Source organism: Pagrus pagrus (genome assembly GCF_965226575.1).
Source record: "Pagrus pagrus genome assembly, chromosome: 19".
Classification (NCBI taxonomy): Eukaryota; Metazoa; Chordata; class Actinopteri; order Spariformes; family Sparidae; genus Pagrus; species Pagrus pagrus.
The window spans coordinates 7572698-7600679 of NC_140203.1; the positions used below are offsets into that span (position 1 = coordinate 7572698).

Here is a 27982-nt window from a genome sequence, read left to right on the forward strand (position 1 = left end):
GTTTAGGAGAACGCTACAACTCTGTTCTGATGTAAAGCTCCAGAAATATTTTGTGGACTACAAAACTAGATAATGACTGAATTTTCATTTTTGGGTGAACTTATCCTTTAATATCTTATTAATGAGCAAATAGGCCTACACCTTTTTTTTATGCTAGCGGTCCATTGACCATTCATTTTTTTTGCACTCTATTTGTAGTTTTATGCCTCTCTATATTTGTTTTAGGTCAGAAATATACTTTTCTGCTCAAATAAGGGACACTTGCAGACGTGTCTTAGCTTCATAAGCAGCTGTCATTAAATCAGGACTCATAACACTGAGCACAGATGACTGTACCATGTCTGTCACGCAGGGGTAACAGTACAAAGTTTGGGCAAACTGGATAAGCGACGAATAAACTGTAAATAAAATAGCTCTTAAATGACTCATGTGTTATATTCACGTTGTGTTTACACTTAGAATAATAACACAACTGCTTTATAGGTGTTTTTAGCCGTGTTTGTGGCGCGTTGAGTTTATAAAGCAGAGCTCGGTCCCCGGGCAGAACAGAGTAGAACAGTCCAGTAGGCAGAGAGAGTGGACAACCCAAACACGGACGGTTAGCAGACAACTATCGTATTAAACAACGGCGGCCTGACAGCCGTTTCAATTAACTAATTACCTCCACCGATACACAATGTGACCAAGCGAGGAGGACACCGTGGTGAGGACTGTCAGAAACACATGACAACCAACTTTGGTTGTTGTGAGCGGCGCACCATGGCATCTCAGCCGAGGTAGGCAGACACAGCGGCGGCTAGCTGCCTGCTAGCTGCTGGGCTGCTAGCTCCACACACACACACACACAGCCCGACTGAACGTTAATTAGCAAGATACGGTTAGCCAGCTCGCAAAGCCACGCACTTGACACGTCTTTAAAGTAAAAGTTTTGCGTTTAAAACTCTGTGGAAAGTGTCGGGAGGTGGTGTGGTGACTTTCTGTAGTCGGTGTTGAAAGTGACATGCAGGGTTTTTTTTTTTTAGCTTGATAAGCAGTTCGAGGAGGAGGTGGAATCAGCTGGAAAGAGCAGGCTGATGTGATTTTTACCCAGCTGGTCAAAGGCTGCTATGTTTATACAAGCTGTGTCGCTTGCATGTTTAGTTTTAAAGCCTCGTACGTCGCGTTTGACTTACTTGGAGCATGCATAACAAGTTGGTCGACAGCGGATTAATGTCTTTTTAACTGTGTATATTCCTCAAAAAATCACCCAAAACACAGGGCGACCAGATTCAACCACACAGTAACATCAATATAAAACTTGGGCTGTGATAATCTGAGCAGAAGAGAAATGCAAACGTTTTCCTTTCAGTTTAAAATCGCTGTTGTGATCACCGTTATTCTTATTTACCAATATAATGACATGGTCATCAACTTTCTTGTAGACTCTACAGTTAAAGGGACACTATGCTGTTTTGGACAATAAATTCAAACTCAGATTATTTTTTTTTTACAGTAATAAAGAAATATTTATCTTTTCCTTAACTGAATAAACAAGCTGTTCTCAGAGGAAAACAAGGTCCCCAGAACACTGTTTTGAAGATAGAAAGGTGGCAGGGTCCGCCACATATAAACAAAGTAAGAAGAAATTGTGTTGTCCCTTTAAGGTCAGTTTGTTTATTCAGTTTACTCACTCATGAAAATGACTTGAGAGTTTGTTAATTAGGTTGTTTAGGCATAAAAAAGGGTTACATGGTGCTCCTTTAAATGGCGGATTTAACCCTAAGGTCCTACAATTGAAAACCTTGATCTATAATGTTTGGCACTGATTGATCAATCGTTTTTCAAAAATAGTTAATTGTCTGTCTATTGCCTAATCTAGCATCATTGCAGCTGGTCAAAAGCTCTGAATTTTCCTACATTTATACATTTAAAGTAGACTTTTTATGCTTTGTCAGTTTTTCTCCTTCCTTCAGTGTTTTTTATAGGTTCTTGTGCATGAAAAAAGCAAAAAGCCTCAAGACCGCACCAACAGTAGCTCCTCTTTCCCACACAAAACACTGCCCCTGAAACGCCTCATCAGTTGTGTCGCCTTTAATACCGTTACTTCTTGACATCACACTATGTCGCCTTGTCACACATTTGCTTAATAAATGTCTAGCAGCTAGTTTGGCAAATAAGAATTAATTTAGTGAAGCTGCTCTGTTGTTGTTTGCGGTGCCGGCTCAGACGTGTGTGAGCTGGCCAATAACAGCAGACTTGTTGTTTGGGAGGAGGGGCCGCAAAGAGACAGGAGCTAAAGCGTTTCGGACAGAGGGGGAATACAGTGCTGCAGCCCTGGACAGTATGAGAAAACTGAAGTGTGTTATTCTAGTAGTAACCCAAAATAAGATTATGAGCCTGAAAATAAAAAATTAAAAAAGCACAATATGTCTCCTTTAAATCACCCTATGGTACCCTAAAATTTGTTAATCACTACCAGATTGCCTCTCAGTCTGTCGTGGCCCTCAGGGTTTATGTGTTTGGCTCAGAGGAGATACTGAACCAGGAACTCTCACCTCCTCCCTGTGATGCAGAACTGTGTGGGAGGCTTAACATTTTATTTATAACACTGTGTTCCCTTGAGTTTGGATAGTAAAAAGTAAGTTCTTTGTGTCTTGAGTTCCTTTTCTCACATTTGTTACGCTTCATTGTATTGAAAGTTGCAAAAAACAATTTGATATGTTCTCATAGACCCATTTTTGAGTATGAACGAGGACCCTAACATAAAAGCAACTTTTTACTTTATTTAGAAACCAAGTGGTAGAAAGCTACGTGGTGCAGCAAAGTCAAAATAAAGGAAAAAATGCTTTTTGCCCATTTTTTAATTTCTTTTCTTTCAGATTCAGAGCTGCTTTTTCTTAGTCAGGTAGTTATTTCACCTTTTTATCGAACATTTGATCGATTTCTGGCATTTATCATCTGTGATTGGTAAAATGGTACACTCAAATTTTGCTTATACGCCCTTGGTGGAAGGTTTTGCACTGAGGGCACAGTAAACTGCAAATTATAGTTTGTTTTAAAGACAGGAAACTAACAGACAGTTAAACTACTTGAGCTGAGCAATATTAAAATATTTTTTGTCATATTTTTAGGCTGTGTTGCAATACACAACATATATCTTGATATTTTAAATCTCCCAAAGATCGCCCTTCAAAAATGCTAGGACTGGACGACAAAATCAAACATGAAAATGCATTTCCTCAAATACCTTGATATCGCTATTGCTATTGCTAATTTCACAAAATACTAAAACAATAATTCATAGTCGGGTAAGTTGAGAAAATATCATTACTGTAATGCGGCCTTCAAAACCAGGAAAAGAAAACACGTATGTGATATCACTACAGTATTTGTTCAGATGTAACTCATACTAAATAATTAGACCCATTAAGATAACATCACTGGGTGTCTATCCTGAACAGTTTATGTTCCAGCCTCATCAATAATTAAACCTCTGATGTTGTTCTCAGCAGCTTTTGAAAGGTGCTTGTGCTGCATCCTCAACATGCACAATCGGCAAAAAACAAAATCTGACATTTTGTACATTTAATACGACCACAGTATGCTGTTGCTTTGACCCTCGCTAGTTCTGATCTAGGTCCCACCAGTTATTTTGGCCAGTCTCTCTGTGAAATTAATGAGTGAGTGCTCATCTGTTTGGCTTAATCCCAAATCTGCGCTGCTCCACCTGTTGCCATGGAAGCATCCCACTGGGGTTGCTGAGGATGATAAACACTGTGTTTTTGGAAAAAAAAACTATGACATTTCTAAATGTTGATAAATGTTCAGCACACTTAGATATGTTGAAAGTGTTACACAGATCTGATCCCATGCGGCCTGCTGTTGTTCCACAATGTAATACAGTATAGCAAAGCAGCTCTTTCTGCCATTGGCATCATATCAAGGCCAGTAGTTGTAATCATCCATTTGATGTCTGCATGGGCTTTACGCCATCTTTAGGGACTAGTGAGAACAGATGTGATTTTTGCAGTGAATCCTCAAGGCGTATGTGAGCCTAATTGCACTTTTCTGTCGATATGAGGGGTACTGTCTTCCCCCATTAGACTGCTGCTCTGCCGCCAGGGGAGATAAGTCTGTGATAAGATGCCACAAATTTTCAGTCTCTAAATTTTCTGCTCTCTTTAGCTAAAACTGATCAGACACATTCATTGTTCTGGGGGTTCGAAGCGTTTACAATCATAGAAAATCGATACAATATGTAAAGAACGAACTGTTTTACAATCTGAGTCACTGAGTTGTGGAGTATGTCCTCAATTGTAGTTTGGTGGTTGGATTCAAGTTTTAATATATAAAGCACTTACTGAATATTTACCTGTGGCATCTAACTGGGTAATTGTATTTAGTGTTGATGTTGAAATGATGCACTTGTAAATGCAATGCTAATTTTAAGATCTGTCTTTCTTTTGCAATGTTTAATTTACAGTGTATACAATGAAGAAAGGAACCTTCTTCGTCTCCGAGCATGGGAACAGAGGAACCAAGAAACAAGCCAACAAGCCAAAGACCTTAACCCTGAGAATGTACCACTTTTTGGCAAACCATACAAGGTAAATATCACATTAGGTTCTTGGCGGACTAGTATAGACAAATTGTTGACCCATTCGCATGTGAAGAGCAGTGCAGACTCTAACAGGGCCTCTAATGTCCTTGTTATAAAAGATGCTTATTTTCAACTTCTTATCTTGAGTGTTGCATTTAAAGCACAATATGTGTTGGACTTTGATGAAATTGGTTGTTGTACTGTCAAAAATAGTGATGATAGTAACGAAAAAGCCATATAAATTGTTGCATTAATATGTAATAATGCATTATTTCTAACTCTGCTCCTCTAATCACTTTGGTTTCCTTGATGGAGAATATGATCATTTTTTTAATTGCAACTTTACTACAAAGAGCACTGTCCTTCCTGCCATAGCTGTGATTTATTGTCACTTTCTGCATCTTGTGCAGAGAATATTAACTGTAAAAAAAAAAAAAAAAAAAAAAAAATGTTTTTATTGGGAAAACATGCAGAGCAGATGTCAGGATTACTTTCAGCCTTGAGTAGTGTCTGTACTCTTCCCCTGAGGCTACGAATGGCCCTAACAGCCTCCATACAGTAAATAAGATGGGACAGCCTGTACATAGCCTGCGAGACAAGAAGGTCATTGAATCACTCGCTGGTGCTCCTAAAGCTCAATTACTGCAAGTGCAATTGCTGTGAGCACATGATAATAATTAAAGGTGACTTAAATGAAAGTATCAACCCTTTTTCTTATTTCTTCTCTTTTCTAACTCACGTCTGGACAGTCAAAGCACACTGTTTGGAGAGATTTTAGTGAGTTATTTAGACTGAAACTGTAAATATTGGCAGGACAAAATAAGGACTTTGCCATTAATGTATCACCAGCAGTCAGACAAGTTGAGATTTCAAATATTAAACCAGTATTTCTGGCAAAGGAAGAATTGAAAGGGAAGAAAACATCAATGAGGGTGCTTGAGTGTTGTTGCTTTAAATTTGGCAAAATTTATTGGGCTGTCATCAGCAGTGTGATGTATATTCCTTTGGGGATTAAACAACCAAGGGATCAAGACATTTAGTTAAATGTAATTATGTTTATTAGATTAAGGTTATTTGTCCTCTGTTAACATAACTGTTTACACCTTCTTTTTGTAGACAAACAAAGGGGATGAGCTTTCCAATCGAATCAAGAGGATGTTGGGCAGTTATGACGATGTAAATTATCCCCATCCCTTTGCCACTGAGCCTTTACCCATTCCTTCTTATGTGACCTTCTCACAGTCGGATCAGGGTCAGCCTAACACGGATAAACCAACCAAACCGCCATTCCATAACCTGGTCCATTACACGTCGACTCAGAGTCAGAAAGCCCCGTCTAGTAGTGGATACTCCTCTCAGCCCCTGAGGACGTCTAACACCTCTTCTTCTCCTAACCACTATGGGAATTCATCTTTGAACCACGGTCAGCTCAGCCACTCAGCACATCACCAAAAGAAAAGTGAAGCAGATCTCAGGGAGCGTGTCAGCCTTACCCAGGAAATGTCTTGTCAGGCTCCTGATGTGAAGCCACCACTACCCTTCATGTGTTCCAGTGACCAAGATAACACTGACATGGACACTAAGGACACCTTGGATAGACATCAGCTTCAAGGCCCTACAGATCACCCCTCCGAGTGCACAGGCAACATGGATGTTTCCACATTTAACCTAAAACAGTCCCCCAAAGATACACCTCTGTCTCAAGCCAACAAGGGTAACACACTACCTTCCCAGACGTTCCCTTCACTCCTGTCTAAGCAGCCCAACGTAGTCATGACCCAGAAGCCAACAGCATACGTGCGACCCATGGATGGTCAGGACCAGGTGGTCAGCGAGTCACCAGAGCTGAAGCCTTCACCAGAGCCATACGTGCCTCTACCGGAATTAATCAACAAATCTGACCTGGGCAAAGCAAAGATACTGCCACAGTTTTTAGAGGTGAGTGTAATGTCTGTGATTTATGAATCTAAGTCCCTTAATGCTACATAAGAAAAATAACAAACACTTTTATATAGTGGCTTGCGGAGGATAAATTGAGGAGTCTCGCAGCCTGAGGAAATGAGCTGCTCCATAGTCTGGTGGTACGGCAGCAGATACTTCTGTATCTTTTGCCAGATGGCAGCAGGGTGGACAGACTGTAGCTGGCGTGGGTGTTGGTGTTGGCAACGTGTGATTACCATGTCAGGTTACCATTGATGTAGATTCCCAGGAACCTAAAACTTGTCACCTACTCCACCCCAGCTTCACAGGCGTCTGTGTCTTTGCCTCCTTTTTTTTTAAAATACGCAATTAGTTAGCCCCTTGGTTTTCTCGATGTAGAGCAGTAGACCGTTCCCTGCGCATCACTCTGGGTTACTTCGAAATCAATCGTTCAAAATATTGCAAGGCATACTTAAAAAATCGACACAGCCACAGAAATCAAAATGAAATCAAGTTATACCTGACAATGTAACTATAATGTCATTAAAACATTTTTGTTGTTTTGTTTATGTAATTAAGTTTATTATTGTTATGTATATAATCAAAATGAAGTGTATAAGAACCTTGAAGTTTTACTCTGGCTATATGTAAACAAATACAATCACCTTATTTAACACTAGGACACTGTTGAACCTTAAGGTAGCATCTAATAGTAATTTAGTTTTAGTAGTATATGATTGATTTCCTGCTTAGTGAGAATATCTCCCTCTCTAGAAATATAGATATTGTACATCATAAAACATGATTGTCTTGCAATATCATATGCCCCCGAATCTCATGTTTGGTGCTTCCGCAGACTGTGGGGGAGAAGATAAGAGGAGTAAAGTCCTTCTTATTGTTTCTCAGCACTGTTGTCTGGGCTTTGAATATACTGTACTGTGGACTAAGCGGATTGAGTGTCTGCTGAGCTCAGGATGTTCTCTAAAGTCCCTCAGTTGTGTTGATTTTTCTTGCTTGACTGTTCAGGCGCTCAGGTAGGACTTGCTTTGTTTTGGAGAGTTTGGCTGAACTCCAGTTCGACTCATTCATCTGTTCTTTGTCTCACATAAACACACGCACAACCCTTGCACCTGCAGCGCTCCACACCTCCCCCTCACCCTCCTGCCGCAGCACAGCAGTGCTGAATGTGCTGCTGTTCTCTCTGCTGGGACTTGTCCAGTGCAAGATAGTTTGGTAGTTACTCATTCGACTATTTCTCACCAACCCTCCACTCCACAATTAAATTCAACATCTGCAACAAGCCATATATAAGACAGTATAATCAGAAATGTCCCTCGGGTTTTGTTACAGCGCAGCCCAGGCTAAAGGGAAGCGACATAAAATCAGATGTTGTTGGTAAAAAGAGTTATTTATTAATATTGAGGCCAGACTGTGTTATGAATAAAATTAAGTGAGGCAAACTACAAAACAAAAGGGCGAATGTGTGGTGGTACAAAATAAGAGTTGCTAAAAATTGCTTTTCTAAAAATAAACCATATAGTTTATATCAAGTTTCATGTCAGGACATTTTGTGAAATGATATACCAAAACAAACTCTTCTTTTTCCATTCCATGGAGGGTTATTGCAACATAATATTAATACCACTAGGAAGACAAGGAAGAAGACAAAGAAATGTGTAATTCCATACATTGTGATACAGCGAAACCTTGATATTTTCTGAGACAGTTATCATACCTTGGAAATTTCATAACATTGCAACCCAAGTGCAAAACAGGCCTGAACAATTGATTCAAGTATTATCGAAATAACGATTTTTTGATAAGTACAATCATCACACACCATTAAACATAAAGCGATGGCAGAGGTGCCCCGCCCTACAAAGTCCCTTGATGTAAGGGAACAATTGATTTGTACACATACCACCATGTGAACATAAAACAGAATATCAAGAAAACACAATGACATTTAAGAAAACAAAAAGTTAGGAGTAGTCCTTTTGGGAATGGTTGAATTCTGTTGTACTGGGTATTGATATCGACTACAAGCAGTACAAAACAAACATGTGGTATCATGTCTTACTCAGGTGCATAGCATGGTGTGTGTTGCAAAAAGCCTGTGGTTTGTGTGTTTGTGTGCGTGTGCATGTGTGTGTTTGTGCTCAGCTGCCTCCGATAACTTCGTCCTTGGGCTCAGCCGAACAAAAAATGAGCTTTGGCACCAACTCTATTGGTCTGGAGGCCCATTCACTCCGACCTTATCTCAAACACTGTCCATTCACAATAAAAAACTGAAAGACAGGCCTGAAAACAAACTGAAATACAGCCTGTCGACTCACTCACTCGCTCTCCCACACACACCCACACACCCACCCACACACACACACACACACACACACACACACACACACACACACATTATTTATTTGATGTCTGGGTTGGCCTGTGTTGCTGCCTGACAGGTATTTCTTCACTCATCTAGTGGCGATGTAGTGTAGGGCTAAAGCTGCAAAGATTAGTCAATTAATAGATCGAATGCAAATTAATTGGCAGCTATTTCGATTATCAATTAATTGTTTGAGTCATTTTTCAAGCAAAAAAGTTTCCTTTTAATTTAAGGATTTGCTGCTTTTCTTTACTTTTTCAAATCATAGTATCCTGCAAAAACACGTTTCTGGCCATTATTCAACGCGATATCGCTCAGAGGGGGGATCATGACTATAATTCACTTTTGGTTGGATGCTGAATTGGTGACAGTAATCTAAGGTGCCCTCCTTGAGTTTGTAACTTGTAGCTGTACAGAAATGTTATATTATATATGAAACATTGTAGTCTACCATACGCTCATTGGTCTTGCCAATATTGAACTTCAGGTGATTGAAATCATGCATGGCAATACATAAACCTAACCCATAAGTTAACTTAAGTCTTTCCTGTCAGATACCATAAATGTTTTGCTCTGTAAAACCATAGCCCCTTAACAAACCTTTTTAAGTTTGTGGTTTGTGCTATAATTGCCCACAGGTTTTCTAGGTCTTTTTGTAAACTCACAATAACTCCTTTTCTTTCTACAGACAAGGACAAATGAAGCTCAGTGTGTTGAGGACATCTTGAGGGTAAGTACAGCCGTTTTAATTCTTATTTATAGTTCACATTGGCTAATTTACATCTAACATTTGAGTTCTAAACCACTTGTGCATGAGTAGCCGCAAGCTGCTTAACAGCTCTGATATCTCAACAAATGTAGGTGCACAAGTCATGCTGTCCGATTGTTCATGGGGATTCTTACAAAATGTATTACGTTTTGTGCTGTGGCTGTAACACAAGTTGACTGTGCTTGTGTTACATTTTTAACCATAGAAGAGCAAACACACTAGTTGCTCAACAACCATACACAGTTTTATAACTGCAGATACACTTTTCTTTAGCTTTCTTGCAACAGTCCTCTGTTCTGGATCAACAGTATTTCTTTATCACTACATTTCTGTTTATTTTCAATTGTTCACTCACCTCACAGCTGCACAGAGCTCAAAAAGATCAGCATGTGCTACTGGCCTACACTGAAGAATGAATCCTATGTTGATGTTTACTGTATATAGAGTGATTCCTGTTTTGTAGCTGGGCTATGTTGATCGACTCCTGACATGTCTGTCTCTATTTATGCCCCTCTACAGGAAATGACCCGCTGGTGTCCCCCTCTCCTGACAGCTATATGCACACCTAGCACAGGTGAACCCTCCATGTCCCCGTTCCCAGCCAAGGTAAGTGCTTAAAGGTTGAGAAATATTGAAATCTGTCTTGATTTTATGCCCATTGGCATGGACCATGAGTCAGTAGGGTGGGTATAATCCTGCATCTTTGCAGCTCATGGCCTTTTGTGTCTCACTACTCTCAGGTGCTTGATTTTATTTTATTTTTTCTCTTTCTCTGTCTTAACAGGAAGCAGAGCATGTCTCTTCATGTCCAGGACAAAGTGAGTAATGAGGAAATAAGTGCAATTCAGGCACAGAACAAGATGAAAATGATAAGAAATAGTAAGGTAGAAATTATAATATTGTGTCATTAAAGAGTAAGTGTGTTGTGTCTCTTCTCCTCTTCGTTTTTTCTCTCTCTTCTCTTCCTCTTCCTTCTCGCCTCTCCTCTCCTCTCATTTTCTTCTATGTTTCTATGGAAACTTGTACAACCCAGCTGCCCAGTTCTGTGGATTTACCACAAAATACCGGAGGAGACAAACAAACCCTACAATTTAATCTCAAATTAGCCTCCACTAAGAGAAAGAGGCAGTCATGTAAAAGAGAGGCGTGATCTGTCACAAAACTATTATCACACTATAATAGTTGCCTCCAGGACCACATTAGCCAGGATGACACATACACAGACTCACAAGGTGAAAACATTACCAGCCGATGCAGCCACGACTGGATGTGTTTTATATTTAATTTTAAGATCACATCAGGCAAGAGAAACACGTTTTGGCAGCAGTTGTGGATTTTAGGAATGTGTGGAATTTGGAAAATGCTAACAAAACATTTTAGGAACAGGTTGTTGTGACGCTGAACGATTATCAAAGAACGCAAACCCACAGGATTGTAGAAATGAGACACCCGTCTGATGAATCATGTGGGTGTCATTATTGATTCAGAACTCTACCAACTTAATAAAGTTAAATAAAAATAGCCATTTAATCTGTGCTCCTGGAGATGAAGCCGTGCATAATCCGTACGATGCATTCGATTTTATGTTGAAATAGATTTTTACTATCAAATGTTGAAAAGCATGTGCTTGTATAATGTTGAATTTAACAGGAAGCAAACAGCCCTTCGGATGTAGTAGTATTTTAATGGTCTGGTCTTTCTGGTGGTTATCAAGATTATAATCTGTGATGTTTTTGGTAGTCTTAGCCGTAGTGCACTGGAGTCAATTTCACATCAGTGTGAATATTTTTTACAATGACATCCACTTGTGTTGTTTCTTTGTTAGAAAACTGTGACTCATGTCCTGCAGATCCATCCCAGCTCCTCCAGCAGAGCACCTCATCGTAAGTGACTTTTCAAAAGGACAGTTTTTGTGCCATAATTTCAAAATGTGACACACAGCTGGGCACATGAGCCATAATATTTGTTATTAAATTATAAAACAGCTGTCTCATATTATTGTTGTGTTCTGTGTGCGTGATGTAGATCATTTGAAGCAGTACATTCCAGAGGGGTCGAGTCTGCCAGCTCCAGCGACTCAGAGAGCAGCTCAAGATCAGAGTCGGACAGTGAAAGCACCACAGAGGAGCCACTTCAACACCCAATGAGCAGCTCAGTTAAAACCGAGGTAATATGCTGCTTGCCCTGTTTGTATATTAAATGAAGGACGCATAAATCTAAACATTCTCTGAACTGTTTCTTGCTCACAATGTTTGTGTCTTTTGTAGCCTGATGCTCCAGTGGTCACCCATGTTGATTGGCAGTTGGGGAACTGGATCAGGTCCAGCCAGCAGAACTCCGGCACCGAAGGGCGAAGCGGTGCCTCTGAGAGCCCCACTCACAAACATCCACCGCTGACTAGGAGCTCCAAGCACTCCAGTGTAGAGGTGGTCGACCCCAGCAGGGAGTCTAAACCTCAGCTTTCTTCTCACCAGAAAGCGTTCACTGATAGCCTTGGAAAACCCCAGCAGTACAGTGAAAACCCTCAGGACGCCTTTAACCAGCAAAGAAGCCAAAAATCCCCCTCTGCTGATGTAAACAGCTGTAGCAGGAAAGTTTCATGCACGTTCTCCTCAGTATCAGCAAATGCTGGTTGCCCAGATCGCACTGATGCAGCTCTCATTGTGAAGTGTGAGGAAGTCGTAGCGACACGACCCACAGACCCGTGTTTCACAGACAGACCCAAGGTAAAGACGAAAACAGGACATAGCAAGAAAAGCAAGGACAGCATTGACGCTAAAAGAGACAGTAAGAGGACTTCTAAACACACAACACTTGACAAGCGGAAGGCTGGCTCAGAGCCTGACGTCCCGCTCGTTCTGTTCGGTTCATGTCCAGCCTGTGGTGTGCGATATCCGAACCCCTGCTCCTGCCCCACCCAAACTCCTGCTCAGCCTGACCAGCTGTCTCCTGCACCGTCAGTCAGAATCAGTTGTAGCAAACAAAAGTCAGAGAAGAGCGCCAAAACAACCCACAAGCACCTGGGGAAGACCGGGCATACAGCCAAGAGTTCTCGAGACTCCCATAGGCCTCCTAGATCCCTGCTGGTGAAGATTGATCTAAGTCTGCTCTCAAGAGTCCCGCAGACCTCCGGCAACCGCCAGGAGAAACCCGGCGATGCAAAGAGAACAGCACTGGTCAGAGAGCAAGATGGAGGGGGCAGTGATGCTCCTACAACCCACAAACTCACCAAAACCAGCAAAAAGAGTATACCTCAAAATGTGAGAAATATGAAGGGCTGTTCTAGTTAGCATACATGTATAAAATGAGTCTTTTTTTTACTTTAATGTGTGATTTGTTGTCTCCTAGGTTGAGGTAGACAATAAAACTATTCCCAAGAAGAAACCGAGGCTGGAAAACACGAATACCTCATCAAGTCAAGCTTCTGTCAAACTGGAGTAGGTCACATTTAACATTTTTTAAATGAGATGTTGTCTTCGTCGTCACTTCATTCAGATCACACACGCTCTCTTATCTTATCACCCACAGAAGTTCCAAGAATTCAACAGAGGACCGGGAGCGAAAGAAGCCCAAGAAAAATCCTGTTCCTTTGCAGCAGCAGCAGCAGCCTCCGACACCCAAAGACACTAAAGACTCAAAGCCAAACAAACGCAGTTCTGCGGAGACACAGGAGACCAGTAAGGAGGCTTCAACCAGCAAAGACTCTGGCAAGCGCAAGAGGAGCAGCGGAAAGCACACAGAGCGCCCACACTCTGAAAAGGTGACTGCAGGATATAAGATCAACGCTAATTAATATTAAATTAGTGCACTGCTTCTTTTCTCAATAGAAGCAAGTTCCCCTTGAGTGATCGTTGGCTTATTAATTTATTGTTACATGAGAGGGGAAAAATTTCACATTTTAATTAAACGTCTGCCCTGCAATCCAAGCAGAAGCCCCCAAAGAAAACCTTCGCCGTCCCATCAGCTTCACAGCCCACCAAGGAGGCTTCGACCAACAGACCGTTGCTCATAATTGAGGACAGGTAAAAATCCTTCGAAACTTCATTTTTGAGTGAACTCATGTCGTGATTATATCGTCCAACAAGTACGATTCCTGATATTATCCCCATAATCATCAAAATATTCTTCATTTAGTAACTTTTACTGTGTTATGAACTGTTACTGCTATAACAAAGCTTCTTTAACCTGTAGGCAGTATCCAGTGAAGCATTACATAAAGGAGGCCAAAAAACTGAAGCACAAAGCTGATGCAGAGGTACGTTTTGGTTTGTTCATTTACTAAAGTGACTGCAGTCAAACTTCTAGTACCAATAACTTATAACCAGACTGTGTTTTTTCATCTCTTTTTCTGTCTCTGTAGTCAGATAAATTCAATAAAGCTTTTAACTACCTGGATGCGGCCATGTACTTCGTTGAAAGTGGCATTGCTATGGAAAAAGATCCACAGATTTCCATGTCTTCCTACACGATGTTTGCAGAGACCGTTGAACTGCTCAAGTACGAACTCTTTGTTGTAACTGATGATCTGCGCTATCAGAAGCTTTTTTTTGTAAATGTTAAATTGCATGTTTACAAAGCCATAGAGTGCAGGGTCGACTCTTCCACCCTGTCACGGTCACAGATATTTAAATGTTCTTTATATCAAAGCTAGAATTAAAGTTTTGGCTCCATAACTGAATTTGATTCATTCATTAGTTTTACTGCACATTCTCCACTCTCACAGGTTTGTACTGAAACTTAAAAACACAGTGGACCCCTCTGCTCCACCCTCAGAAAAGGACTTTTTAGCTTTATGGTAAGGTGTAGATGATACTTAATGTGTTGTTTCTCCACACATCAGAATGTTAACATTATTGGTTATAGTTTACTTCCTGTTTTAGGTAGAAAAATGATTAGAAACAACAGCAACTTATTGTTGATAACTCTGTAAATATGTAGAATTTGTTTAGATGGGCAATTTATTCTAAGCGATTTTTCCATTACTGATAATGCTAATCAGGTACTGTAGATTGTATGCCTCTATTTTGATGTCAACAAACAAAATAACCTGAATGTTACATGATAAATTCATGTGAATATGAAAATTCTGTAATTATTCTACTCAACCTCGTATCGATGGAAAGTCCGGAGTTCACAAAACATTTCTGTAGCTTCACAGCAAAACAGCGTTAAACAACAAGTAGATGGGGACTTATTTTAAAACGTATACAAACAATTATTTTAAAAATACATAAAATGGCTCCGAACAGCTGGTCCAGTGTAGTCCAAGTCTCCAGAAGCCCTGAGATCCAAAATTGATTTGAAAAGACGTTATTTGCTGCAACACTGTTTGCCTGTGAAGCTCCAGAAATGTTTTGTGTACTATGAAACTTTCCATGACTTAACCATCTGCATGGGGGGTGAGTAGATAACAACTGAATGTTGTTGTTGTTTTCTTTAATAAGTCATGTAGACTATGAAGAGTTAAATAACATTTGTTTCTTGTAGTTTGAAGTGCCAGTCTCTCCTGCATATGGCCATGTTTCGCCACAAACAAAAAACTGCACTCAAGTATTCAAAGACCCTCACTGATCATTTCAATGTGAGTATTAACGTATTATAAGTTAACAACAAATGTATACTGAGGCAGAAAAGTAGCACCTCTGCATAGATCGCTAAGTTACAATACTTTCTACGATACAGCACTTAATTTTTTTGTTTTGCGAATTAAATTAAATTTAATGTCTTTCAGAACTCTGCTCAGAAAACACACGATTCCTCTGCCTTATCGTCAAAGTAAGTCCTCTAGTCTGCATGTTGGACATATTGCACTAAGCTGTCATAGGTGCAGCGCGTCAAACATCCTTTTATCCGTCTCCCTTTAGAGTCGCAGACACCCCGTCCCCGATGCCGTCTCCAGCCAGCACGTCCACCAGCTCAGGTCCTGGCTCCAGCCACAGCGGCAGCGTGTTGGTCGTGGACCCGGTCAGCAGCAGCACCGTGGTGGTTCCACGGGCCATTGAGCAAGCGGCGTTCAGCTACGTCAACATCACTACATTATTCTTGAGCGCTAATGATATCTGGGAGCAGGCAGAGGAGCTGGCACACAAAGGCAGCGGTAAGAATGGATGGAATAAGTTTGCTATGTTTTGTCAGCAATAATAGTAAAATAAAATAAAATAATAACATTTTGATTATTTTTTTTTGTCACCCAAATTTTTTTGTTCCCTACGTGAATTTTTTTTTCTTCCTTGGCAATACAAAACTGAGATTTTCATTTATTTATTAACAAGATTTTTTTTTTCACGCGGCTTCACACAAGAAAAATAAAGAAAAAGAAAAAAATATAGAAATTTACAGCGAAAAAAAATTTGATTTTTTTTTTTTGTTTGTTTCTCTGGCCACATTTTTTTTTTTAAACCAACCCCCCAAAAAACCTAAAAAAAGAAAAATGTCCTGCCAAATTAAAAAAAAAAATCTCAAAAGACTTTTTTTTGTTTTTCCGGCCAGAATTTTTTTTATTTTTTTTTACCCCACCCCTAAAAAAACTGCCACATTTTTTCAGCAGGTTTCAAAAATGAAAAAAACAAAGAAATCCCCTGAATTTATAATTTTTGTCCTAAAGATTTCTTTTTCACTCTGCGTCACACAAGATGTACAAAACCTGCCAAATTCATTAATTAATTAATTAATTCCGCATAAAAATTCCTCACTGCAGGAAATGTTTTGACTTGCAGTTCTTAATTTCGAAAGACAAAACCTTGAACAGGACACATTACACACATCTGTTTGAGCTATACTGTAAAATGTATCACCCAACTATTTTGATAAAAAAAAATAGCAGTCAAAAATTCAGATTCCAGCTTCTTAAATGTGAATATATTCTGTTTTTACTCCTGTATGACAGTAACCTGAATATCTTGAACGAACCAAACCTTTGATTGACATTTTTCACAATATTCTGCCATTTTTTAGACCAAACAACGAATCGATTAATCAAGAAAACAATCGACAGATTACTCAACAGTCGAAATAATCTTTAGTTGCAGCTCTGGTTCACAGTCACCCCCCACATGACTAAGGTGCCAAAAAGCCATTACTTTTTGAGATCGATGAGCCTGTCAAGTGTTGTTTAATGTTTCTGTATGTTCCAGGCATGCTGACAGAGCTGGACACCGTTATGGGCCCACTGAGCCTGACGTCGAGTATGAGCTCTATGGTCCGTTATACGAGACAGGGTGTCCACTGGCTGAGGATGGACAGCCAAAAGGTGAAGTGACCAACAACCTGCTGCTGTCTGCAAACCCTCCAAGCTGCGTCTCACCCCTGAGCTGCTCCTCAGGCTTGTGACGGTCGTCTTTATCTTCACTTCATACGGACGTTATCTCATCTCATGAAAAAAGGTAGACGAGGATGTCGCTCATGTTCTCGAGGACACCACACTGATTATTGCACTTATTTTATTTTTTTTTTCTCATGTCCACGTTGGTGTTTCTCTCTCTGGCACTTTTATGAGCTTTGGTTACTTACATCTGTTGTAATCCACATATTTTATGATTTGCACCTGCTTTGTACCTTCCTGTTCTTCTGTCAGCTGACATCATGAAACATTTGGGAATCAGGGCTTTATTCAGGAGTGACCTTAACCAAATTGGATGAAAGTACAAATGTCAAATTAAACTGAAAGTACCTTTTTAGTAGCTCTATGATTTTATACACGTGGTTGTGGAGCAAGTGCTGACACCGATCTTATTTATTATCACAACTTTTGTTATTGTTACAATTATGAGCTGTTAAACACCTCTTTAAGTATCATGTTTAGAATTGTCACTACAAAATGTTTTCTATTTGATTTTATTTAATTTCTCTTGAAAAGAAAGTCATTTTTTCCCCTGTTTCTGTCTGAAATCATGGTTTGATTTGGATTCAGGGATTTTGTAATTTTTAAATTCTGCACTGTGTTTCCTCCACAACTCACCCATGATAATTCAGGTGTGCATTTCACACGGGGGTGAGGTAATTTCTTGTGCTTTTTGTACACCTGACGGCATCTAATTTTTACTTTTTAGGAAGTAGAGATCAGGCGAATATGGGGAAACTTGTCGCTGCCATAAAAAGCTTAGAAACAGTAAAAAACCAGATCAGCATTCAGTTTATTCATTTTAGTCGATCCCTTCAGTTTTTCAGCTGATTGTTGCCAGATTTAAAGTTCTGGTTGGATCGAAACACACTTCTTGTGCAAAAAAATTAAAAAAAACGTGCCAAACTGTCCCCACCGGTTAAAATACATGTTGAAATGTAGGTTAAATTATTGGGATAAATCTGGACACGTTCAAACCACAAATCATGTTTGAATAATAATAAGACAGGGAGGCACTTTCCGACTGCGTAGAAGCTGTTGTTTGCAGTCTTTTATGTCATTGCGTCATTTCAAGGCATAACCATTTCATCTTAGGTCTCACCGGTCTGCTCTTGTCTGAATCTGAGCGAATGGTGATTGGAAATTGATTATTGGATTATCACATGCTTTTTGTTATGACGGTTGCAGCTCAGGGTCGTTGCAGAGGTGACGAGCTTGACAAGCAGCGACTTGCTTGCTAGATTTTTATTCTCGTCATCCTGTTGAAAAAATAGCTCTTCTGCCTCCTAATGGAAAGTAAATTATTCATCTCACTTATAGAGGTTTCTTGTCTTGACTTCCCGCGAGAACAAAAAAAGGGGGAATAATGATGATGACAACAATAATGACATCACTGACTTTCTGTTGGATGTCGTGGTTCACATTGGCCATCGGTTTGAGTTACCTTTTAAGTATAGTGGAACGACCGCAGTCATGAAACGACAGTAGTGTTCCCTTTATTTGTTTTTGCACCAGTAAGCTGCTCTCCTGTGTTCCCCACACTTTTGTCGAGTAGCAAATGTTGAGTTGCAAAATGTTTACTAGATCTGTGGTAGTAGAATAAACGGCCAAACTATAGCTTAGTAAAGAATGCACTTTTTTGAGTATTTGTAGTTAATTTCAGTGTGTTTTTGGACAAAAGACCACGTTCCCAAAGACCAGCAGGACTGTGCTCGTCCTGTTTATTGTAACTTTGATTCTAAGCAATAAAGCACGAGTTTTGTTGGCTTTAGTGAGGTGTTGACGTCACAGCTTCTTATTGATACACGCGGGGACGCATGAAGAATCAGTCGGAAATAGTAAAAAGAAACATTGCTTTAGATTAGCATTTGTGGGTTTTTGAAATGTTTCCCTTCTTGATTCAGTTGGTGTGTCTGTGCAGTTACATGATAAAAGGGCTAAACAAGGATCACAAAGTGTTCCTAACTTTATTTTCACACACAAATGATGATATTTTTTTAAGTATGGAGCAAGAACACTGGTGCCATGACTGTTTGGGAATATTTTTATGTACAGGCTGTTAAAGACTTGATCTTTAGTTTCTTAACACGGATGTCTAAACTGTCATTTTGGCATTCAACATTCAGAAATCATGCATCTTCAGTTGTTGTCCTTTCCAACCTGTGGCTTTATTTCCATCATCTTTAATTGTTGGTGCCTCCTCTATGAATTTCTCTGCATAAGTTTACACTTCTTGTCCAAAAAATTATTTACTGGAAACATTTGAAGGATGTTTTTTTTTTTTTTTCCTTTTGTGAAATATGTAAAGAATTTGTGTTGCAGTGTACAGAAATGAATAAACACACTGGAAATGAGTTTATTGTTGTTTAATCCTGGTTTTTTTTCTCAAAGTAAGAAAATGACACGATTCATGAACATTTCTTAATTACTCTGCTGTAAACATGACAAAATAACTGCTGCACTTCAGACATGTAAGTGCAACAAAGGAAAAGAAGTTTTATCTTTTTAATACATTTTTCATTCATCTATTACAATATTTACAATAGAGTTGAATCTTTAAGAACTCTGGAGATTTAAAAACTACAAAATCACTGATTTGTTTTTAAAAAAAGTATCAAATTCGATGTACTGTACAAAACATGAATGATGGTTTACGTGTCTGATTCTAATGCAAAGTTGGGGTTGTTGAAGGTGACCTGCAACAGAAGAAAAACACAACTTTAGCATTTACACTCCTATAAAATATTGCTCACATCCAACAATGACAGACTAATCAATAACTTACCACATCAGCGTTACTGGTTGATCTTGTTGGCAGGCTCAAGCTGCTCAGTTTGTACCCCCGGACTCTGATGGCATAGTACAGCAGTCCAACAATCAAGACAACAAACAGAATGGCTCCAATGATGGCGCCAGCTATCACCCCTCCATCTGTACAAACAGACACAAAAACACAGATGTAGTACATTTGGTAGTGTCATGCTAGCTATGCAGCTGGCATTGCTATAAATTATGTTATATCAGTAGCCCGAAAAGCTAACACTCGAACTGTAAACTTACTGTTGCCATTAACGACTGGACCATCAGTGGGAATTATTGGATTGCCGCCATCATCAGTTGTATAGTCTGAAAGACAGAAGTTAATCTGCTGTTCATCTTTTTAAAACCACAATGAAATCTGCGGAAATTCAGTCCTCAACAGAGGAATGTTCATAAAGTAATAGTAAAATAAATCCTTACACTGGCGGTGGCGGCATACGAAACCTCTCTTCTCCAGGCAGTTGTTGTCGTTCCAGTGTCCGTCGTGGTACATCTCCACACAGTTCTCTTCGGCCACCTCCCCGGGGTGGAAGGCAAAGTTTGGCTCATTGGGAGCCCAGTTGGTGAAGGCCAGAGACGTCTTATCAGTCCAGGCCCAGCCGACTGCAAAATCAAAAGAGGTCAGTGTACATATACATGTCATATTTTATGAACTGAACTGTAACTCAAAGAAAACTTCTTCTGTCCACTTCTACACTCACAGTGATTGTCCCTGGTGAGGCCGATCCAGATGTGGTGATATTTGGTGTAGTTGAGGTTCCTGATGAACTCGACCTCGGCTCTGCTGTGGATGGACGCCAGGTCCGCCTTGATCGACTGGCAGTAGTGTCGAGAGTCCGGCCAGGAGAAACCCTGCTGACCGTTGTACACGTAGTAACAGTAGCGGCCGTAGGGGACCCAGTAGGGCAGACACTTCCCATCACCGGGGGCGGGAGTTGGTGGAGGTTTCTCTGAGAGACGACACAAGTTACATAATGACCAACTCCTCAAGTATTAGACTTTTGTGTGTGTCGTTATAGAGAATCATTAAATACAGGGGTCAGTCACTGTTACATACCTGAGGAGATCTTGCAGATGTAGGGTTTAGAGTCTTCACACTTGGTGTCGTTCCAGGTCCCGTGAAACATTCGTGAGCCGTGCATGCTCACGCAGCCCTCGCCGGCAATGTTGCTGGGCTCTCCTGGTCCCCACTGAGTGAAGAAGACTGGCCAGTCATCTGACCACATGTAGGAGCCGTCCTCCTGCGTTACAAGAAAATGTAAGCTTGGGTTCACTGGTTAAAGGGTCAGTTTACTCAAAAATACAAAAAGTTTGTATTTTTGGCCCAGCTAAAATAATAAGAACACACATTTTTTTTCTTCCTCGCGACCAAATTAAATTTGGTGTTTTTAATTTGAGCTAGTTAAGAGTTAAACTACTGTGTTTTTTTACCTTGCGCCTGAGTCCGATCCACGCATCAGCTTTGCCCTGCAGCACCACGCCTGCGACGAAGGCCTGGTCGTAGCTCATGTCGATGCTGGCCAGGTTGCCCCCCTGCTGCACGCAGGCCACCTGAGCCGCGTCCCAGGTGGCCGGCTCCTCCACCAGCTTGTAGCAGTTCAGGTACCAGGAGATGTAGCCATCCGGGCAGGGGCTCTTGGTCGGGCGTGGAGGATCAATGGTGCTTGCTGATGATGAAGCAAACGGAGAAATTTCTTTATGTTTGATATGTTTTTGCTAATAAATGGAGATAAATGTTCAGAAGAAACTGGAGTGTGTGCTGACATTTCTTCCTGGAACAGACGAAGCTGTGATCCTTATGACAGGCGTCATCGTTCCACTTTCCGCTCACCAGGTAGTTGTGACTTATCGCCACACAGTGTTCCTGTTGGAGACGACAAGAGCGCTTGAAGTGATCTGAACTACAAACATGAGCTTTTTAAACACAGTGTGTAGGTTTTATCATATACGGCTCTGTAGAGTGAGTATACTGACCACTCCTCCTGCGTTGTTGGGCTCCTTTTCGTTCCAGTTGGTGTACTTCACGGGGCTGACCCCATCACTCCAGGCGTACTGATTCTCCTCCAGGAGATCTGACAGTCCGATCCACGTGGGGCGGTGCAGGTCCCTCAGGTAACTGGACACAAAGTCTGGAGGAGAGGAGAGTAACAAAATAAAGAGAGCCGTCTCCCCGACCTGGACTGTTTAAGTCCTGTAGATTCAGCTCACCGTTCTCGTACTGGTCATCAATAACGGCCAGCTGTCCTCCTTGGTCTTGGCACCAACTCCGAGCATAAGTCCAGTTGGCTTTGACTTCGTTTTCCTTCCCTTTGAACATGAAGCACTTATCCTTGAATCGCATCCAACCTGGAGGGAAGGAAGGTCAGTGGGTTGCATCATATTTCATGGACGATTACAGTCACGATTACAAACACATATAATTCAGACGTTTCCTGTTAATAATTCAAAAGTGTGTGTTACCTTCAGGGCAGTTGCCCTCCCAGGGCTGTGTGGGTGGAGGAGGGGTGTGGACATCTCCAGGGAGCTTCTTACAGACGTAACCTGCTCCAGCCCGACCACAGTTGGCATCGTTCCACGTACCTTTGGCAAAACAGAGTTTATTATGAATATCACAACCAGGGTGAACAGCTTACATCATTTGCTTTTCTTCAATAAATCCAAATCTCCACTCTCCGGCTTTGCTGACGAGCCCTCGCAGGCCTCAGTTGTATGTACAGTGACGTATTCACTGTCAAGTCTGCAAGTGCGTGAGACTGCAGAGCAAATATAACCCGCTGACAGACCGGCCTAAATATTCCTGTATTATGGTGTGGCTGAATATTATTTCTAGTCTACAAAATGAAAGTTACAGTAAAGTAATAATAAGTAATACAACGGAATTTCAGTACCTTGATGTCTGTTCATCTGAGCACACTGCTCCTCCCCGTTGGCGTTGTTGGGCTCACCTGGGGCCCAGTGAGTGTAGGACACAGCCGAGTGGTCCACCCAACTATGCAGGTAAAACAGAGAAACCTCAGTATTGACAAAATAACAGGAAATCTAATTTGGGGGGGATTATCCCTTTAAATTCACCAAACACACATACTGGTATTGTGCACTCGCGATGCCGAACATCCTCATCCCAATCCAGGCTGCGGTGACTTCGCCTGTCCCCACCTGGAAGAGCAAGACAGGCGTGACACAAACATGTTTCGCCGTGACACATGACAACACATTCAGCTGTGGAGACCAAGGCGTACCATGGTGTTAACGTATGCCTGTTCCTCTGTGTTGTGGATGCTGACAAGCCGGGCCTTCTCCTCGTAGCAGCGGACCATGGCCGTGTGGAAGTCCACGATGTCGGTGTCGTTGTAGTAGTAGCAGATGTTTTTGTTCTTCCTCCAGCCGGGGTTTGAACCACAGTCAGGAGCTGAGGGTCGAGACAGGTTGATGGTATGAGTCAATTTACGCTAATGTGATTTCCTTGTTTTCCTTGTTTTCTTCTGTGGCACTAGCAAAACAAAAACCTGTTCATGCAGGTATGTCTGGTATATTTTTGGGACTATTTACCTGGGACAGGAGATGGAGGCACAGGGGGCAGGATGGGGATCTTTCCCTTAGTAATTCTGCAAATCCAGTCTTGGTGAGCGTCACAGTTGAGGTCGTTCCACCAGGAGAACGTCCCGTTGGTGCTGCTCACCATCTCTACGCACTCCTCGCGGCCCCCGTGGTCATTGGGCTCCCCGTGACCCCAGTTGGTGTGGCTGAGAGGGGTGCCATCGCTCCAGGAGTATCCTACACGATGGGAAAAGTCATTTTAGCGGTGTACCAATTAGCTTCCACCAGGGTTCATTCAGAAAAAAACACACTTTCTACTCGCCTCCTTCTGTTGGGTTGCGCTTGAGGCCGATCCACTTGCTGCTGCCTTTGGTGTACAGAGACAGGAAGTCTTCCTCCTCCTGGTTGTGGATGCTGACCAGATCAGCCCCTCGGGAGACGCAGTCCTCGCGTGCTGCTCCCCAGCTCTTCTTCAGGGACCAGTCCACATTGTGGAAGAGCTGCAATGAATCAGCCCACAAATCAGCACAGGAAAACTGACCGTGGAAGAATCACGGCTTGAGCTGTTTGATTTATGGCCTTGAATACCTTGTAACAGTATCTGAAGTGCGGCTGAGCCGTCCAGCCGTCAGCGCAGCCCTGCGACGGAGGAGGAGTCGGGGGTTTTGTGGGTGGGGTGATATCGGGCCTGGGTTTCTCACAGATGAAGTTGAACTTCTCTAAGCACTCCTTGTCATCCCAGAAACCGCCGATCTGACCCGAGGTCATCGCCACGCAATTGCCATCCCCGCTATCTGCAGACAAAAAGGACAGTGTTGTTTTCCGGTGTGAATATATCATCTTGTCCAGCTGATATGAGGGTTAGTGTCAGGTCTGTACCTGGCTGGTCTTTGTCCCAGTGAGTGAAGGTGAGAGGTAAGCCGTTGTCCCAGAAGTAGTCCACCCCTCCACTCGCTCCTCCTCGAGCACGCAGGCCGATCCACCAGAAACCAGTCTTTCCTGACAGTTGCACTGTAAAATGTGCCTGCTCATAACTGCAGTGCAACACACACAGACACACACATCTTTTTATGTGAAGTCACACTTTGATCTTTTTATTCCTTTTACTGCTCTCTCTCTATTTCTGTTTTTAATTCCTCTCATGAGATGCCTTTTTTTCTTTCTTCTTACTGTCCTTTACTGCTTTTGTTTATTTTTAATCTATTTATTATCCTTTATTCTTTTTACTGCTCTTAATCATTTTATCTGTTCTTTATTCCTCTGATGTGATGTCTTCTTCTCATCGTCCTTCACTGATTTTATTCTTTTATTGATCTCTATTTTTGCATTACTTTTCCTCTTTTTCTTTTTCTTTACTGTTTATTCTGTAATATTGTCTTCCTGAGTTTCCTGCTTTTGCTGGTTTGTAAAATCTGTTTTAAAATCAACTTTTTTATTATTATTTATTATATATAAATCCAAATCTAGCCAACCAGATCTCTAAATTATGATAACTGAGTATTTTAAGATGCTAAATCTGCCCCTGTCATCATTTAATCTAGTCTTTTTTTTTTTTTTTAAATGTGGCAAATAATTTTCTCCAGAGAGAATCTGAAGAGCAATATCACAATAAAATCAAATTCCTACATTAAGAACACATCCACAAAGGTTAAGAGCAAGTGTTGAAAAATAAAAATACACCTGTGCAACTGAATAACGTGTCTGACTCACATGTCTCCGACGTGCACCAAGAAGCTGTCCTGGCCTTCACAGAATTCCTTCGCCTCTGACCAGCTCCTGGCGGTCTCCTCCATCCAGTAGCAGGCGTAGCCGTACGCGTCCCAGCCCTGACATCGTTACATGACATGGACTGAAGCTCTCTTTCAAAAGGCATCATAACTTGGGTCTAAGCTTACAAAGAAAAAAGCAGAGTTCGTCCTACCTGAGGGCATCCGTACACGGTGGGTTTTACAGAGGGCACTGGGTAATGTCCTTTGGCCATTTTGCATATGTAGGTATTGAGCTCTGAGCAGGTCACGTCGTTCCACCTGCCAGTCTGAATGAAATGAACATCAAAATGAGCACAAGTCAACGCAAAGACTTTAGCAAGTTATATGGTCAGCTTGGATTTTTCCATGCAAAGTGCACACTGGTTGGATTTTGGCCTGTATTTAACTGGTGTGTGAGAGTGTTTTTTCAGCTTACTCACATTGCTTAACATCTCAACACAGTCTTCATGGTACCCAGCGTGGTTGTTGGGTTCCCCTGGAGCCCAGTAAGTGAAGGTCACCATGTGTCCGTCAGACCAGGTGAACAAACCAGAGAAACCAAGGTCATTCATACCGGTCCACACGTCACTGGTTTCTGTAAGGGACAAAAAACAAAAACATTCAACGTGCTAAATCATTTCATGTACCTTTTTCCATCTGCTTCCTTTGTATTTTCTCTATCTAACGAAAAGCCACATTATGTGATTCAGATCTCAGCTTTCCTTCATAAAGCCAAAGTTCAGCGTCACATAATATTTTATCATTAATCATTAAACCCAAGCTGACAAGAAACAACCTCTCAGTACATAATTAAATCGGGACCCCTAGATGCTTTGTGTGGGAATCAATAAAAGCTCATTTTCAGGCTTTCCACCAGCTATTTTTCTCAATCCATACCCAGGTACAGGTAGCTTTCCAGCCAGAGCTGCTCTGTAATCGAGCGGATGGATACAAGATCGGCACCCAGACTCCTGCAGGTGGTCCGGGCCTCATGCCACGTCTTTTTGTCTTGGAAAGGTTTGTAGCAGAACTCTCCAAACTCGTACCAGTCAGGCCCCGAACACCTCAACTCTGTTAGAGAGAAGGAATCAGTGAGTGTCACGAATGAGAAACAAAACCTAATTTAATCATTTCAGGGATTATAAATGCATCTGAACTCACCCCCGTCGGCAAAAGTGTAAGACACACCATAGGCTCCATCATATCTGCAGAAAAATACATTTGATCCTGCATTAACCTCAAAGTACTGTTGCCCTACACGAAAAAACAAACAGATTTAGTCTGAATTTCAACTACTTACTGCCTCGAGGTGATGCCGTTCCTGGTGGAGCCGGCATAGAAGTCAAGTCCAGCAGATTTCAACACAGTACAGTCTCCTCCGATTTCATTCAGTATCACTCCAGCATGGATAGCTGCAGCGCAGATGTTTGAGTCCTGTCAGAGGAGACAGAGCACAGCGATATTTGTACGTGTTCAGTTTTTATTTGTCCTTTTGACGCTGTACGCAAGTTGTGACACAGATAAGACAACACGTTCACGCACCCCACGATATTCTGAGGTGCCGTACACAGTGTAGCTGGCCCTGGAGCAGCCGGCTGGACAGTGGACGCTGAAAGACACGTGAGAATAACAAAAATAGCATTATTAAGAAGCTCTGAGCTCTTTTTTTTGTTAGCTTGTTGTTGTCATACTCATTTCGGCCACAAGAGGCTGAAGTGCTCCACTACCAATGTTCGAAATACTAAATATGATTTTTTTTTATAGTTTGCCAACATTCAGTATGTACACATCATTTTTTAAACTGCTCACTCACGTCAATTTATCATTGGCGAAGTTGAAGGCGGGCGTGCTGGCGCATGTGATTGCATCTGTTGAAAGCACAGAACAGCATCAATGCAGATTGTACTGATGATTAAATAAGATTTATGGAAAGAAGATTTGTGACACAGGTGAAATGGTTTCCTTACAGTCCGGTGTGCATCCTAAGACGTCGAAGCGAAGGCCTGCCTGACCGTTGACCTCCAGAGGGAGGATGCGGACGTACTGAGCCGACACGGGCGTGCCCAGCAGCTGGGTTTCGGGACTGCTTCTGTCTAATGAGCCTGGAAAAAACTGGAAATCAAGGAAATCCTGAATGAAAACCTGTTCTTCATCTTTCCCTGTTTGATTTTTATATTTCAACAATGTGTTAACTCAGTTTTTAACATTTTACAAATAATCAATTAAGGGAAAAAAAAACATTATGTATGCATACTTTAAAAAATCCAGTATAATTACATGATTTAAACAGAGAAACATACAAATTATGGAAAAAAAACAATATTACTTTGATAAATCCTTCACCCTGAGATCATTTATTGAAGGTCAACAGATACTTTGATACCTCACAGACATTTCCTCAAGCCAGAGCCCATTAATTAGTCTCACCATTTGGTTTTAAGCCAGGATGGCTGTGACCTCTTAATAATGTTGAAATGTGGCACGTGGCCGTCCGTGCTTACTCACCTCCCCGTCAGCAGTGTAGTCGGTCCAGCTCAGTCCGTCCATGCTGTGCTGGAGCTTAAATGTGGTGACCCAGTAGTCGTACTGGGGACAACCCTGGATCACTATTCCTGTTACTTTCCTGGTCTGGCCCAAGTTTACCTGGATCCAGCTTGAGGTCGCTGGACGAAGATAGAAAAATCAACATCAGAAGTCTGTCCATAGATTCAAATATTAGTGTGTGTGTGTGTGTGTGTGTGTGTGTGTGTGTGTGTGTGTGTGGCCACTGGGTTGGCACATACCGCCTCCTGAAGGCCTCCAGCAGGAATTTCCATTCAAACGGGCTTTGTTGGCAGTGAAGCTGTTCGAGGAGGAGGAGGAGGCAGAGAGCTGGGAGTCTGTGATG

At 41.5% G+C, this 27982-nt stretch overlaps 2 protein-coding genes across 5 annotated transcripts; one reads left to right on the forward strand and one right to left on the reverse strand.

Annotated features, from left to right (window-relative positions):
* Positions 1-556: 556 nt before the first annotated feature.
* Positions 557-19344, forward strand: aff1 (AF4/FMR2 family, member 1). Of its 4 annotated transcripts, none has more exons than XM_084383575.1 (19): positions 557-776; positions 4463-4586; positions 5696-6517; positions 9571-9612; positions 10171-10257; positions 10436-10469; positions 11477-11534; positions 11677-11818; positions 11919-12911; positions 13000-13088; positions 13180-13411; positions 13579-13673; positions 13843-13906; positions 14012-14148; positions 14375-14446; positions 15139-15232; positions 15383-15426; positions 15516-15748; positions 16785-19344. In XM_084383575.1, exons 1-19 carry the CDS (start codon positions 724-726, stop codon positions 16907-16909), a joined length of 3540 nt encoding a protein of 1179 aa, XP_084239701.1. In that variant the 5' UTR covers positions 557-723; the 3' UTR covers positions 16910-19344. The 4 variants fall into 4 exon arrangements, with proteins under 4 accessions (XP_084239701.1, XP_084239703.1, XP_084239704.1 ...); XM_084383577.1 differs by having other exon boundaries at positions 11501-11534; XM_084383576.1 differs by having other exon boundaries at positions 558-776; positions 13582-13673.
* A 229-nt stretch (positions 19345-19573) lies between these two features.
* LOC311274842 (macrophage mannose receptor 1) lies at positions 19574-27911 on the reverse strand (the record flags this gene model as incomplete). Its single annotated transcript, XM_084382839.1, has 29 exons — positions 19574-19686; positions 19776-19921; positions 20051-20116; positions 20231-20413; positions 20512-20760; positions 20868-21051; positions 21242-21477; positions 21575-21674; positions 21785-21939; positions 22019-22156; positions 22271-22390; positions 22699-22799; positions 22896-22966; positions 23050-23219; positions 23360-23584; positions 23670-23847; positions 23936-24141; positions 24227-24381; positions 25058-25173; positions 25269-25382; positions 25536-25690; positions 25993-26166; positions 26257-26300; positions 26396-26529; positions 26638-26704; positions 26909-26963; positions 27063-27207; positions 27601-27758; positions 27875-27911. The coding sequence occupies 29 exons, from the start codon at positions 27909-27911 to the stop codon at positions 19642-19644; spliced, it is 3927 nt and encodes a 1308-aa protein (XP_084238965.1). The 3' UTR covers positions 19574-19641.
* Between the last annotated feature and the right edge of the window lie 71 nt (positions 27912-27982).